This window comes from Bactrocera neohumeralis, chromosome 4 (assembly GCF_024586455.1).
Source record: "Bactrocera neohumeralis isolate Rockhampton chromosome 4, APGP_CSIRO_Bneo_wtdbg2-racon-allhic-juicebox.fasta_v2, whole genome shotgun sequence".
In the NCBI taxonomy this organism is placed as follows: domain Eukaryota; kingdom Metazoa; phylum Arthropoda; class Insecta; order Diptera; family Tephritidae; genus Bactrocera; species Bactrocera neohumeralis.
The window spans coordinates 78,874,046-78,889,452 of NC_065921.1; the positions used below are offsets into that span (position 1 = coordinate 78,874,046).

A 15,407-nucleotide genomic window follows, 5' to 3' on the forward strand; every position below is an offset into this window, starting at 1 on the left:
ATAGCTTGGCGGCCTATCAATGAATGGCACCACTAAGCGGTAGTTTAAATCGAAAGCGAACTAGTACTTGTAGTATTCAGAACAATCAGAAAATAAAAAATAGATTTTTCGCGAAAAAATGCTTATCTCAAACATGAGAAATGAGGAAATTTAAACAAATAAACAACGAACGGTTTTGTACTGTTGCTGTATTTATTTATTTTTGAAAACGTATTAAAAATATCTACAAAAAATGTGTTGGTGTACCTCGTACCCATAAACCCGTATGTGTATAATAATATATTATTAATCAGCTAAACTTTTCACTTATACGAGTAGTTCTTTATATTGCCGACGTAATAGTTTTGTTTACGTTTACGATTTTTACGTCCGCTCTTCTTTTTCGGTTTCTTCACCAACGATTCCGACTCACCAAATTGCCGACTCCAGCCATTGTCATTATCCTCATCCCTATCCGGCTGACTTAGATAGAGACTGTGCGGCAAGAGACAGGTGCCTTCACATGCCGACAGTGTTCTGAATTTATTTTTATTCTCATCACAACCATCGGCGGTAAAGATTTGACATTGGCGTTCGTCCGCGTCGTAGAACCAGTAATTACGAAAACCTAAATTAAGGCGATCACAACGCGTTGTTCTTGCAGAGGGTTTTTCAAAACAAAATCGTTGCAGCACATCGTAATTGTTTGGATCACTGGCGCCCACAAGTATAGCTTTATGTCCATCCTCATCGTAAACTTCACGTAAATTAGAGTTGTTGTCTTCATCGTCGCCCTCGTTGTTGCGATCGTATGAATCATAGCCGGTTGCAGAGCCGCTATAACGATTTCGTTCACGTCCACGCACGAAGCCACCACGATTGCCATATGGACGACTGTAGGCATCGCCAGCATTCAGTGCATTATCGTTATCTTCAAATTGCATATTATCATCTTCTTCACCTTCAGCTGCCCGATCGGAATCGTCGTTGTCACCCCAATCAGTTTGGCGTCCGTTGTAGTATGAATTTGTGCGCCTGTTTGACAACTGCGGGCGACGACGTCCAAACAATTCTGGCTGTGGCAGTCGGTTAATATCGCCCTCAACATTTTCTTCTTCTTCTTCTTTGTTATCATCATTCTCGTCATTCCGCTCAACATCTTCCACAGCTAAGTTATCATTGTTATTTTCATTGACGTCTTCATCGCGATCTTGTTGTGTTCGCCGCGTACCACAGTCGCGACCTTCACAATCTCGCCGTTGCTCTAGCTCTACAGGGTTGTCGTTCTGAAAAGTCACTTATTATTCCAAAAATCGTGTGCTTCGTTCTGATATTTTCAATCAACTCACCAAGCATTGTTCGCGTTCATACGGTTTGACATACTCACGGCTACGTGTCATGTACCCACGTCCACACCGCCTTGAACATACGCTCCATGCCGACCAATGCGTCAATTCGCAACCGTCAGCTTCACCATCATCAGGCTCTACGTCGGCTACACGGCATTGTTCGCCAACACACCTTTGTGCTTGCTCCAGCTCTACCTTACAACTGAAGCTTGCCGCCAAGACGGGATCTTTATATGCGCGCGTACGGTATTGTTTACCGGGACCGCAACGTGTTGTACACTCACTCCAAGCGGTCCATGGGTGTGTTGCACATTCTAATGGCATTACTTCACCTGGTATTTGTAGAGAACAAGCAGAAATAATTAAAAACTTAGCTGGTTCAGAAACCTATTATGAGCTTTCGCATACCCGAATCACATTCGCGTTCGTATAACTTCTTGCGGCGCACATACAAAGTAGCCAGCGCTTGCATTGGCTTGCCAGTCTCCTCATAAAATGGCGAGCGCTGATCATTCGGTGAGGTGGAAGTTATGCGACGCACCACGTCTGGCGGTTTTTGCTGCTGATCTGCCGACTGCATATACATTTTAACTACAATTTGTGTCGTCACAATGCAAATTCCCACTTAAACTTACCATATAAGATGGACCAGCATCGGTGCCAATATCCCAAGGGTATAAATTTAACACTTTCTCATTAACCCAAGTGCAATTCTCCAAGCACAACTCCAAACCGGCAACGCCTAAAATCCAGTCCGGCGAAGGTTCAATTTTCGACACCAACGAAATGACATGGTGTTGTCGGTCGACGCGCACATTAGCTAGCGTGGTGCTGACAGTATTTTCGCGATATATAATGCCCGGTGCCTTGATGATCGTGCGTACATCGCCGGACTGCAAAATAATTATTCACTCATCTTATTTAAGTTCTGTGATTACGAAGCGTTACCTTGATTTCCCTTTCCAACTGCAGTGTGGCGCCATGTTCTGCCATCTCTTGTAGACCAGGGCTCGCGTACTTACCATATTGCCAGAAACGGTAGTCTGGCGTATGCGATGCACCAATGAGCTCACTGAAGCGTGTGCGCCAAGGTTCTTTCGGGAAATCATGTGGATGTGTATTGCGGCTCCATTTACGCTCCACAATCAGCTGAAAGCCAGAAAAAAGCAAGCACGTCTTGATTAGTGCTTGTTTACAAGAGGCCAGTTTGAGCGCAATGCGCGCTCTCAACTCGCGTTATCACTGTTTTTTAAGCTCTCTGGCAATTTACTGCCTGCTTGTTTAGACTTTTTACTCCACCACCACCCACCTCGTATTTTGCCTCATCACACGCGCAACACACATCCAATGCCGGCGTTTGACTGTTGACTTCGTCAATCTCTTCCGCACAAATGCGTTTCGTAAGGAAACCGTCGTCCATATACCACACACTGCGATGTTGCAGCACCGCCGCCTTGATGAGTACACAACCGCCGTTTGGCGCCACCCAACCAACACTGACACGTACTTTTGTATTCGCATTTGTACTTTCGATCATATTCTCGCACAGCGTACTGAAACGCGTCTCGGCCTTGTCGATGATCTCAAAGTAGCCGATCGTGTCGGGCGTAGGGCTTATATTATCATCTTCACTCTCCACAACCAGCGTGAAGCTGAGAAAATTGAACGCGATGTCAACAGATAAGCTTACTGAAATTATTATAGTTTAAATAAACATTTTTTTTTTAATAAAAAAATTTTGTATAAAGCTTGCACTCACTATTATAAGTCTGTCCCGGTATGAAGGTCTTTGGATTGCCTTGGATCAACACTTGAAAGTTCTCATCGACCGCGGAGCGTTCACCGGTGGCACCTTGCGGTCTGCGATCACAGATTTGCCATGAGTCGCGTATGATTACTAATACCAACAACAATTGCAACCACGTGAACATGGCGCACACGTTTCCAAAGCAATTTCAAAACAGTTCTCAAATATTTACCGCAATACCTACGCTCAGAAAAATCCAGAAACGGAAGTAAATTCGTAAGTTCGCAATGTCACTGACTTGCCGAAATTTTTTTGTTCCGTTCGTAGTGAAAGCGTCACAGTAAATGATGTTTGGCTGCGAATAGTGACTTGAGTTAGGTCCAAATTGTTGTGGCTGCGGAGAGCGCCTATGTTACGCGCTCTACCCCGTGACGCCTTCGGCCAACGTCGAGTTGTGTGTTGACGAAAAATATTTATTCTTTTTAACTTTTAATTGTCCGGCAACCGAAATTGTGTCATCAGCTTATCACTTGTACAAAAAATTAATAGCATTTTTGCGTCTTTGGCGCCTTTAAGCTTACTCACGCAATTCCCTCAAGCAGACATTTGTATAAGTACGATGTTTATAAGTAATTAATAATGAAAACAATAAAAATATCGCGAAGTCTTAATCAATTTGTGGGCATGCGAACATATTTTCGGCATGCGTTATGATCAGCGGCTTAGCTTCAACGGTAGCGGCTCTCTAACAGCGCTTGAAATAATGTGGAATTTCGAGTGACGAAAATTCTTTAGCGAGAATCTCTTTTAAAAAATTACGCGCGCTGATCTTGATCTTGAAATCGAAACGTTAATTCAGTTCAGAGATATAAGACTTCTCTGCAAGAGAGAAATTTCAGTAAATCGGTTAATTTCCGCATCCGAATATAAGATAAAGGTATCTTTAGAATATTGGCGTTCACCATTGCCGAGTGCATTGAGCATTAAAATATGAAATGGTGGGTCGGGAGTTCAAAAACTGGATAATATATCATCTGAACAAAATATTGCCCAAATCAGTCTGGATCATTTTTTTTATTCTTAAACGCTGTGGTCCACAAAATAATTTTAGGTGGCCATCAACTGAAGTTGATCGAGAGGCCAGGCAATCTAGAAATATCAACTGAACGTGTACCTTCTATCATTGATGAATTTTAGGTGAGAAAGCGCTATGCAAAGTGGGTGCCGCGCGAGCTAACTTTCGACCAAAACCAACAACGAGTTGATGATTCGGAGCAGTGTTTGGAGATGTTGGATGATGGATGAAACATGGCTCCCTCATATCACTCCGAAATTCTTTCGACAGTCAAGCGAGTAGACGGCACACGACGAACCCGCAACAAAGCGTGGAGAAACCCAACAGGCGTCTGTATTTTGGTATGCGCAAGCACGATGGTCCTTCATAATGATCGTGAAACATGAGGATCATCAAGGACGGAATCGCCGAAAAACTGCGGTCTGTGAAAACAATAGAAAAAATCCATGAATTGAGCTTCAAATTGCTTCCGCGACTGCAACAGCGACTGTCCAAATCTCAAAAAAATATGGGCAAAATATTGAAGCCACGCTCATAAATTGTTAAACTTTGCAGAAAAAAAACTGGTTCCAGAAATCGGAACTAGTAATAGTCCGTAGGTGACAAGAAGAGGGAGAATTTGGTGGGTGTGGTAGTACATTCCACTCAAGCATAAACGGCTTTAGGCGAGCAATAAAACTAGTATGAGGCTTCGCAAGAAACACAACATATTTTCTATTGATCAAAACCTGCCTCTTATGTTTGAGTGCATCACTCAAATTGTCCAGCTGATCACAGTACAGTTCAGAATTAATCATGGTATTTAATTCGAGTTTAAGCCCCACTAAACAAGCAACATAACTTTTTTGGGTGACTATCGACCTTCGAATTGGTTTTAGCTGGTTCATCCTTTTAAGACCATGATCTCTTGCACTTTTTATTCTTGTAAACAAACCACTTCGCGTTTTTCTTATATAGAGAGTGACTTTCAAATCACATCACTTCGCGGTGTGAGCGTCATCCAAGCACTGGCCAGCCACGCTGCCTGCTTTTCTTATATAGAGCCATAAGGCAGCCAGCAACAGTTGAAGTCACTCGTGCCTGCTTTCCTTATATGTAGGCTTGGTGACTGCTTTTCTTATATAGAACCAGCTGGCAGCCAGCAACGGTTGAAGTCACTCGTGGCTTTAAAATCACATCACTTCGCGGTGTGAGCGTCACTCAAGCACTTGCCAGGCACGGCGTCGGCTTTTCTTATATAGAACCAGCTGGCAGCCAGCAACGGTTGAAGTCACTCGTGACTTAAAAATCACATCACTTCGCGGTGTGAGCGTCACCCAACCACTGGCCAGGCACGGCGCCTGCTTTTCTTATATAGAGCCAGCTGGCAACCAGCAATTCACTCGTGACTCACATCACATCACTTCTCCCAAGCACCACCTTGCATTGTAAGTAATACTGTGCTTCAAAAGTGGATCACTTTGATGTTTGGTGAGCAAATCACAGTCGTTAATGAGACGCAGCAAATTTTGTTCTGTAAGTGCATGAGGAACCCATATGTCAAGCATCGAAACTAATGTGCTTGTGAACGGTTGCGTTAGACCAATTTAAACTTTTAGCAATCTCTCGAGGTGTTATGCGACATTGGCTTCAAGAGGCCTTCCAGTACGTGGTGCATCCTCAAGTTCGAAATTGCCGGAACGAAATTTTGCAAATATATTTTTGCATTGGCGTTCGGTCAACACATCTTCTCCGTACACAACACCTAATTTGCGCCTTGCTAGAACAGCTGTTCTCATCAAATGAAATTACTTAGTTAACGACCCAACATTATGGTTCCTTACCGAAACAGTGATATTCCAAGAAAATAAATAGTTAGGGGGAATCAAGGAGTCAGTAAAGCGCTGGGAAATAACTTCAAAAATTGCACTTACGAATACATAACACACGATTTTTTTTTAACTAAACTCTTTATTTGGTTAGACAAAAGATCGATGCGTGGGATCTACTACATATGTGAGTATTTCTTTAGATATTTGTATAACTACACATTACTAAAACAAATTAATCTACGTTAAAGCACTAGTAAAAGCACATGGATTAAATATAGAATTTATAGCTCTCTTGGGCAAATAATTTGGAAGAGCATTATTTTGCTTGAAACAGTTTTTCACCAAAACTCTTCATCCTTGGTATTACCACTCACTATCCTGATCGTTACTCTCCAAGAGACACGGCATCACGGTACATTTTTCCACACGCACACGATCCTTACATTTGTAGCTGAGTTCGGTGTTGAGCAGAGTTCTTGTCTGCTGACGCATGGAATTGTCGCCGCAACTCGCTGTGCATGGCGTCCAAACCGACCACTCAGAGTAACGACAATCGTCTTTCTTCGGCAGCTGTCGTGCGCTCACATAACTGCCACGATTGCGGTTTACAACGTCATAGTCGCTGGATTCGCCAGTGTTGCCACCGAAATTAATGCCGCCACTAATTGTGTAGACTTCATCGCAGCTTTGATAGCATTTCTCCAGGCGTACCAAATGTTTGGGACACGGTTTGCCACCGTATTTAGCGCGTCGCAGTACGCGTCGCGTTTTTATTAACATACCCTCGCCACAGGTCACATTGCATGAACGCGCATCCCATTCGGAAACGATACAATCGACGGGTTGTTGCTCCAAGCGTAAACTTTCACTTTGCAAATCCAATTTTTGACGTGGTTGCCGACAGGTTTCCTCGCACACCTCCTTCGAGGGAAACTTATTTTGATTCTTATCGCATTTATCAGCCCAGTACAGCGCGCATTGATCGGTGGGATAATCGTAGTACCAATAGTTGGTAACATCGCCATCACGACATGGACTAATTTTGAGACTGGCATAACAAAAGTGTGGCACGATAGTATCGCAAGCGGGGTTTGTACAATTAACGATTTCCTCACGTTTAATATGACGACACGGATTGGTACCATCCGATTTGGGATTCACCACGCCATAAACCTCATCATTATTCCAGATTTTACGTTGTCTTTGACGATAACCAACGCTGCCGCAAGGACCTATGCATGGCGAGAAGTCAGACCACGGTGACACGCCGCATTCTGGCGGTATGTAGTCCTCACGTTTCTGACTATAACTTTTGAATTTTCGAAAACCATTGTTGTTATCGCCATAAAATGAACTTGTGCCTTCGCTCAACTCATTCTCGACAGCATTGCCTTCTTCGGCTGGAGTTTCATCACCTTCACCGTTCGGCTCAGCTTCAGCGCCACCATTACCCAGATCGCCACCACATTCAGGGCCTTCGCATTTGCGCGTCTCCTGTAAACGCACCCGACTCACTTTCTGTTGAATAAAACGGCATTATTTTATTTTTTATTTTATAAAATATAGTTAGCGCTAACCTGACACTTCTTTTTGGCACGCGGATTGAGATAATGACGCGTACGTACTATGACGCCCGCACCACAAGTGGCCGAACAACTGGACCATTCGCTCCAATCTGATATCGCGCATTCGGGATTTTCATGTGGCCCAATTTGCACGTCACTTGGATTCTCACCTTCCTCTGCGTTTTCTTCATTTGTACTACCGCATCTGCGTCCATTACAGGGTTGCTCCTCGCGTAAAGCGCTGCGACATTTCGAACGTCTTGCCACTGCGGGTTGCTTGTAATCGCGTGTACGTTGCTGTGTGCCTGGTCCACATTTGGCGCTACACTCACTCCAATGACTCCAAGGATAAGTGGCGCATTCCTCAGACTCATCCTCTGCGTCGACAAAGCGTGACATTTAGTACCGTAATATAAAAGATGCAATAAAGTAAACACTCACCTTCTGGTTTTGTACATGTCTTCTCGTACAATCTACGCCGATTTATATGCAGCGTAGCCAGCGGTTTCATTGGCGCGCCAGTGGGATCATAGAAGGGTGAGCGTGGATCATTTGGAAAATTCGACTTGATGCGTCGTATCACATCGGGTGGCACTTGCGGCTGATCGGCGGACTGAAAGTAAGTGGTACATGGCTTGAGAATTTTGTCCAACTAAGCTTTTTTAAAACTTACCATGTAGGATGGTCCGCTATCTGTGCCCGCATCCCATGGATAAAGGTTATGTATCTTATTTTCGACCCATGTGCAGTTGGCTAAGCATAGTTCTAAACCAGAAATGCCAACTATCCAATCCGGTGATGGGTCTATCATGGACACCAGTGATATTAAATGATGTTTCGAGTCCACGCGAAAAACTGCAAAGGTTTTACCCGTCACATTCGGATAGGAGATACCGCGCGCTTTAATGATAGTCCTTATTTGGTCACTCTATGCATGAAAAAGGTCAGATGTTTCTCACTACCAGCATTGTCACATAAACTAAGCGTCTTACCTGATCCTTCAACTCGCTCTCTAGCGTTCGCGTCGAGCCATGTTCGGCCACTTCGCGCAGACCCTCACTCGCCATCTCACCGTAAGTCCAGAACCTATAATCGATAGTGTGTGAAGCGCCAATGATATCGCTAAATCTGGTGCGCCAACTATTGGCGGGAAAGTCCTTAGGATGCGTGTGACGTGACCACTTGCCTTCGAAAGTGAGCTGTGGTATCAAAAATTGAAAAATTAAAAGAAATTTGGCATAAAGTATTTTCAAACACAACCACCCACCTCATACTTCGCCTCATCACATGCACAGCAAGGATCCATTATAGTCGGTTGTGTATCGACGTCATCAACCTCTTCCTCGCAAATGCGTTTCGTTAAAAATCCATCATCCATAAACCAGACATCGCGGTGCTGCGTCACAGTGGCCTTGATGAGCACGCAACCATTACCGGTAGTTGACGGCGCCACCCAAGTTACCACTACATGTGTCTTCACATTCGTGTTGGTGTTCTCCACCAGATTCGGACAACGCGGACTGAAACGTGTCTCTGCCAAATCGGTAATCTCGAAATAACCCAATCTACCGAAATCCGCCTGACCGTCCGCCTCATTGGCGCTCTCCAAAGCCAATATGAAACTGATGAATGACAGATCATTGTAGGCGGTGAGCGTGACTGCGGCGCACATGAAAGAATGTTGTTTAATATTATTTAGTATTTATGGTATATAGAATTTCTACTAGTCATACCATTGTACTTCTGCCCCGGTATATATGACTGCGGGTTTCCGGCTATCGATACCATGAAACTCTCGTCGACTGGCGATTTGGGCGTTGTTGTGCCTGGCGGTATGCGGCTACAGCCGAGCGCTATATTAATTGTCGCCGAAATGGAAATTATCAATGCTAACCAATTCATGTTTTTCCGCTCGATTCGCCTTTGAGTTGCAACGGGTTTTAAATGAATTTCTAGAGACTTCCGGTTATTGTGCAACGTTTGTCTTTTGGTTATAGAATCTGCAATGTTTTGTGCAATGTTTCAAGTCTAAAACAATATATCTACTATGTATATAGTGATATTATATAGAAATTGGTATGTTAATATATAAAGGGTGACTTGTTTGGATCAGCTCGGTCGCATGAGAAAAGAAAGAAACAGTGAATGCTAGTGAGTTAGGGAAGAGCGAGTTGGAGAAATCCGCACCGATAACATGGCTGATCTACGGGTTATTATATTAAATTTTGTTTTTTTTTTTGTATCTTCTTAATCTTCTTATGTGGAAGATTCTATAAACAAAATAAAACTAGATTCCGAAAAGAACCAATGGGAACTAAGAAAAGATGGCATCAAAAGTACTCCCCTTTTGGGGCTCTTTTCGGAATCTAGTTTTATTTCAGTGAATTTTATTTATCTAAGTAGGAAACTTAAAAACACTCCATATTAGATGGAATTGTTTTGCTTCTGAAAATGGTTACTAAGAAGGCCAATCTGCTGGTTAATTAGCTGTGACCCAGCACTTTGTGTCATACGGCAAATTGAGGGTCCCTAAAGGTAGATTGCCTACCAATTTTGTCGGCAGAGGAATGCTCGGTCAATGACAAATGATCTGCCATCATTTATTAGAGATAAGAGCTGAAAGAGATGGAGCTTTCAGAAAGTTTCACCCCACAAAGACTCGTAAAAGAGTCAGTGCCAAGAATGACGTGAGTAAAAACGAGCTACCTTTCTTGCTTGTCATATAAAAAGCGCATTTGAATTTTGAAGAGGATCTTCGTTCTTTGGTTTTGTGTAAGGATCCCTGCGGTTTTGCAAAATTGTTTGAAAGAATAAACAAGTTCGAGATATTGACCTTCGAGTTCAATGTAATACGCTCTGGTGTTGTTTCTGAAACGATCGTGCCTAGAAATCGCACTGCTAAACTAAAAGATGGCTTGTTCAATTGACTTCTTTCAAGAACTGTAATTTCTTCGAAAATTGCAAGATTAGTGTTGGTCAGCCATGTATGTTGGCTCATTATTTCGGTTTAAAAAGATCTTTTGGGAGTGTTTCCAAGAAATATTGCTGGATTTCTTGAATGGAGAAACTTGAGAGGTCTAGGTACTAAAATATATCTTCTTGGACTGACTTTATCGCTAAAAATGTAATTTTTTCGGAAATGTCAAGATAATTGTAAGTCAGCCACGTATGTATGCTCATTATTCCGGTCTAAAAAGTTTCTAAAAATGTCTTCTGGCGGTGTTTATAAGCATAATTGCTACATTTCTTGAACAGAGAATCGTGAGCAGCCCTTGAAATCTCATTGCTAGACTAAAATATGCCTTGTTGGACTGACTTTTCCGGTAGAACTGTAATTTCTTCGGAAAGAATTATTGTTGGTCAGCCATTTGTGTTGGCTCATTATACTGTTCTAAAAAGGCCTTTGGTAGTCGGTTACTGTACATAGTCAACAAGCCTACGCGCTATGCCGAACTGCTAGACGGCATTTTCACTCCACTTGTATGCACGGTAGTCAAAACTCCTGTGCTTTAGCATGACCGAGAATCGAAGAAAACGGATGACCCTTTATATCTCACCAATGGGATTCGCGTTAATTAATTGCTTTCAATTAGTTGTAATGTCATTTGATAATGTGCAAAAACATATTATATGGTATATGCAGTTCCAGAAGCTTCCCGCTGTTTGCATGGAGCATGAAATTATTTTAAAAATATATTTTTATTGGCACTTGTGCTGATATTTTTAGAATGCATTGCACGTGGTGTTGTAGTAATCTTTATATACATCTGTAAGCATATATGATATAAAATATAACCAATATATCAATTGAAAAGTCCCCGGCCTGAGCAGAGAGGATGATGAAGGCAGTGAACGCCCAAAAAGGTTCTAACGGATGAAAATATCAAAAAAGCCCACAAAATATTATATAATTTTGGATGATCGTAAAGTTAAATTGTTCGAGATAGCAGGCACTCTAAAGATATCAACTGAACATAAACAACATATCATTCACGAATACAAGGTTTGTCCGGAAAGTGATAGGACTGAGACGATTTAAAAAAAATTATTGAACCAATCGTTACAATTCTTTAAAAACTTTCAAAATAGGCTCCTTCTGCATCGATGTAGCGCGATTTCCAAGCATTGAAGTCGTCATGGAAGGCATTCTCCGGAATAGCTGCTTGGTTCCCCTCTGTCGTCTCAAAGTGCCGTGTGCCACTCGGAAATTTCCCTCTTTGTCTCGGGATCATACTCAAAGATCCATGACTCGTCACCTGCGGTAACGTTATCAAAAAATTGGGTGTCTCTTTCACACATGTTAAAATTTTCTTGGCACAGTTCCACTTGCCGCAATTTCTTGTCGTCAGTGAGCACTTTTGAGATCATCTTCGCGGACACCTTGCGCAATTTCAAGTGCTCCGTCCCAATGTCATGAACCACATATTTCGATAAATTTAACATCTGGGCAATGAAACGAATACTTAGTCGACGGGCTGAGTTCAAAACTTTGCGCAAACGAGTCACATTTTCGGTGTTTGTCGAAGTCGTAGGTCTCCCAGCACGTTCTTCATAAGCGACCTCTTCGCGGCCCTCCAAAAAGGCATGGTGGTACCGAAGCACACCACTTCTTGCTAAAGCAACATCTGGGTAAGGCTGTTTAATCATATCAAATGTCTCTTTCGCAGATTTACCAAGTTTGACACAGAATTTAATCGCGTACATCTGCTCTAACGCTGCATTTTCGGCTTGCAACACTCACAAAAACACGTCGCGCGAAAATGTTTGTCCTGACTCTCCAGGTGCTCGCAGACAACTGCTCGGAACTACCGAATCCAGTCGGTGCGCGCACGCTCCGAAGTACAGTCGCGGCGGAAGAAAAACAATACTATTACTTTCCGAACAAATCCTATATTTGGGTATGATAAAGCGCTGTGCAAAGTGGATGCCACGCAAGCTCACTTTTGGCCAAAAAGAACGACGAGTTGATGATTTGGAGCAGTGTTTGGAGATGTTCAAGCGCAATAAACCCGGGATTTTGCGACCATATGTGACAATAAATGAAACATGGCTCCAAAATTGGACTTCGAAGTTCAATCGATAGTCATCCGAGCGGACTACACAGCACAAACCCGCTTCAAAGTGTGGAAAACGCAAGGCTGCCAAGGTTATGGCATCTGTACTTTAGAATGTGCATGGAAAAAGGTTTATTAACTGTCTTGGAAAAGGGATTACCATCAACAGCGACTATTACATAACGTTATTGGACATTTTAAAGCACAAAATTAGCGAAAAACGGCCGAATTTGAAAGGAAAGAAAGTGATTTTCACCAAGACAATGCGCCATGTCACAAGTCAGTGAAAACGATAGCAAAAATCTTTGAATTGGGCTTTGCATTGCTTCCGCATCCACCGTATTCTTTAGATCTGGCCCCAGAGCAACTTTTTTCTGCTTTCAAAGCTCAAAATAATGCACACTGGGCATAAATGTTCGATAAAGAAAAGGTGATCGCCGAAACTGAGGCATATTTTGAAGCAAAGCACAAATCGTACTACCGAAAATGGTATCGAAAATTTGGGGTTACTTATAATCAAAGTATCACCCTTGAAGAGAACTAAAATGCGACAAAAAAGCACCCGAAAAGTGTCATATTTATAATATTGTTGGTAGGTCAGTAGTGCGTTGCGATTTTTACAATGGACAAAAATATCGAACAAAGAGTTTGTCTAAGATTTTGAATGCGGAAACGTTGCGAGTGTTGAAAAGGCTTTCAGTGATTCAGTTTTATCAAAAACATAAGTCTATGAGTAGTGCAAAGCCTTCAAAGAAGGTCGAGAGATCGTTGAAGACATACCTCGTTCTGAACGACCTTCGACCTCTTCAACTGATGAAAATATTAAAAAGTGAAGGATATGGGTCTTGAAAATCGTTAGGTAAATGTTAGAGAGATGGCAAGTGGCCTCGACAGCTCGCGAGTCCGTTCGTACAATTTTGGTTGATATTTTAGTATGAAACGCGTTCTTGCACGACTCGTCCCAATGAAGCTGATTTTTTTTTTCAAAAATAATACGATTGTGACCGAATTCAAAGCCAAAACCGCAATGAATACCGTATTCACCAGGTTTGGGTCAGTGTGATTTACTTTTTTGTTAAAATGTAAATTGAATATAAATATCGAATTTTGCAAAAAAAAAAATGTATTTCACTAAAGTACACCGGAGACTTTTCAATTGACCTGTTACATACCATATATTTACATATATACACATTTTGTTGCTAATTGCATATTTTCCATAAATTTTGTTGTAAATAATATTTTAGCAATAACAAATTTCAAAACTAATCACCAGCTAAGCACATAGACACATAGAAATATTTGTGTGTACATATATATGCAAGTACGTCAGTGGGATTTCGACGCCTGTTTGTTGGCACATTCAAATTGATTAAGTGTGATTCAATTGAATTTATAACACAGCTATGCATTTTGTTTTTGTTTTGGCTTCAATTCGACACTTTTCAATCTTTGGACGCACCCCTTTCACTAGTGTGGCTTCCGTACAGCACAATTTCAGTAACATAGCACGCATAACACACACATACACAGTTGCAACAATAAATTATGCTTTTAAGCATAAGTTACCTACCAGCTAACACTATACCAATAATATTATAAAGATTCTTTAAAAGTATATATTTTTTAATTAAATAAAAATTGCCACTTTCACTTTGCACTTCCGCAATACTTGCACTCTTGCGATTTTCCGCGTTTTCCTACACGTCCGCTCGCCAGTTGAACCGCAACTAAGGTGCTACTGCACTATCAATTGACCGCTGCAGGCATGCAGGCTGATGTCTGGGGCTCCCTATGGCTCAATTAAGCTAGGCGCTCTAAAAACAAAACCGTTGTACCCCACCGTATTGTGCCTAAGCGATAGGCATTCAATGAGTCGCGGAGTGTTCCATGAATGAAAACATTTATTCAGTGAAATAAAACAACACTCGCGCTGTGGATTTGCATATGGTTGTAAACGTAGTCCTCTCACTATCTCTCTGCTTTAAGCTGCATTCGTACTGAGAGTCTCTCTTTAGTCAAGCTTGCAATGTTTTAAAAGTATATATGCGCTGCTAGCATGAGTTTTGTTTACATTTTCTATTACCGTTAATCAAAATATCACGCTCTCAGATAGGGTATTCATTTACACCTCTAAAAATTGGTTTTGAAAAATATCAAAGAATAAATGTGCCGACAGCTTGTCGTCTCGAAACTGGCTGCAACTCTCGAGTCATGTGTAGAAGTTCACGTAAGTGAGGAAAGTTCTCTGATTGCCATTCACTTGGGGGTGGCCAGAAACGATTATTTTCCAATGGGCTTATCAGTTCACGACTTCCGGTCTTAGACCAAGTATCCTCTGGGTAGTCAAAGAACATCCGTTTGAAGGCGAGCTAAAGTGAGAAAGCTAACCATCGCTCCCTAGAGTTGCGCGCTGGGTTAGGAGGCCGTCTCGTAAAAAACGCCTCAATGAAGGGAAAACATCAGCATCGGAAGAGAAACCTCGCTTTTGATGACATTGATGACATCCACAGCAAACGTAATAAAAAATATTATTTAAGGCAATGCACTTGGAATGTCCGATCTCTTAATTGAGATGGTGGCGCTGCCTGGCTGGTTAATGTCCTCGTGAAAATAGAGGCTGACATCACTGCCGTCAAAAAAATGCGGTGGACGGGACAAGGACTGAGACATGTAGGTCCTTGTGGAATTTATTACAGTGGCCATGTAAAGGAGCGCAAAATCGGTGTGAGATTCGTGGGGGAGAGAGACTCCGTCGATGAGTCCTGGCACCCACCCCGTATGAACGTATAGCCACAATCGTTTCATCTACTAGTATTCGCCGTGG

At 42.2% G+C, this 15,407-nt stretch overlaps 2 protein-coding genes across 5 annotated transcripts in view; both read right to left on the minus strand.

Annotated features, from left to right (window-relative positions):
• Positions 1-173: 173 nt before the first annotated feature.
• Positions 174-3,389, minus strand: LOC126755321 (spondin-1). The gene is made up of 7 exons (XM_050467795.1): positions 3,088-3,389; positions 2,638-3,017; positions 2,277-2,477; positions 1,964-2,221; positions 1,737-1,902; positions 1,329-1,660; positions 174-1,265 (listed from the first exon to the last, which is right to left on the minus strand). The coding sequence occupies exons 1-7, from the start codon at positions 3,257-3,259 to the stop codon at positions 303-305; spliced, it is 2,472 nt and encodes an 823-aa protein (XP_050323752.1). The 5' UTR covers positions 3,260-3,389; the 3' UTR covers positions 174-302.
• A 2,691-nt stretch (positions 3,390-6,080) lies between these two features.
• The window catches only part of LOC126756776 (spondin-1-like), an 80,975-nt gene continuing 71,648 nt past the window's right edge, over positions 6,081-15,407 (minus strand). The window contains exons 1-8 of one of the 4 annotated variants that reach the window (XM_050470145.1): positions 14,154-14,353; positions 9,260-9,526; positions 8,794-9,185; positions 8,519-8,725; positions 8,200-8,454; positions 7,968-8,139; positions 7,539-7,903; positions 6,081-7,479 (exon numbers count right to left, since the gene is read on the minus strand). In XM_050470145.1, the coding sequence (XP_050326102.1) occupies positions 6,325-7,479; positions 7,539-7,903; positions 7,968-8,139; positions 8,200-8,454; positions 8,519-8,725; positions 8,794-9,185; positions 9,260-9,428 (2,715 nt within the window). In that variant the 5' untranslated portion in view covers positions 9,429-9,526; positions 14,154-14,353 and the 3' untranslated portion in view covers positions 6,081-6,324. Of the gene's footprint in view, positions 7,480-7,538; positions 7,904-7,967; positions 8,140-8,199; positions 8,455-8,518; positions 8,726-8,793; positions 9,186-9,259; positions 9,555-13,853; positions 13,882-14,153; positions 14,354-15,407 lie in introns of those variants that run through there. The other 3 variants (XM_050470146.1, XM_050470144.1, XM_050470143.1) reach the window with 3 other exon arrangements.

Excerpts from the sequence above, each read along its gene's own strand:
- LOC126755321 (XM_050467795.1), bottom strand. The coding sequence starts at position 3,259 with ATGTTCACGTGGTTGCAATTGTTGTTGGTATTAGTAATCATACGCGAC. Across the intron at positions 2,478-2,637 it reads GTGATGAGGCAAAATACGAG|CTGATTGTGGAGCGTAAATG; the intron begins GTGGGTGGTGGT and ends TCTGGCTTTCAG. Across the intron at positions 1,266-1,328 it reads ATGAACGCGAACAATGCTTG|AACGACAACCCTGTAGAGCT; the intron begins GTGAGTTGATTG and ends GTGACTTTTCAG.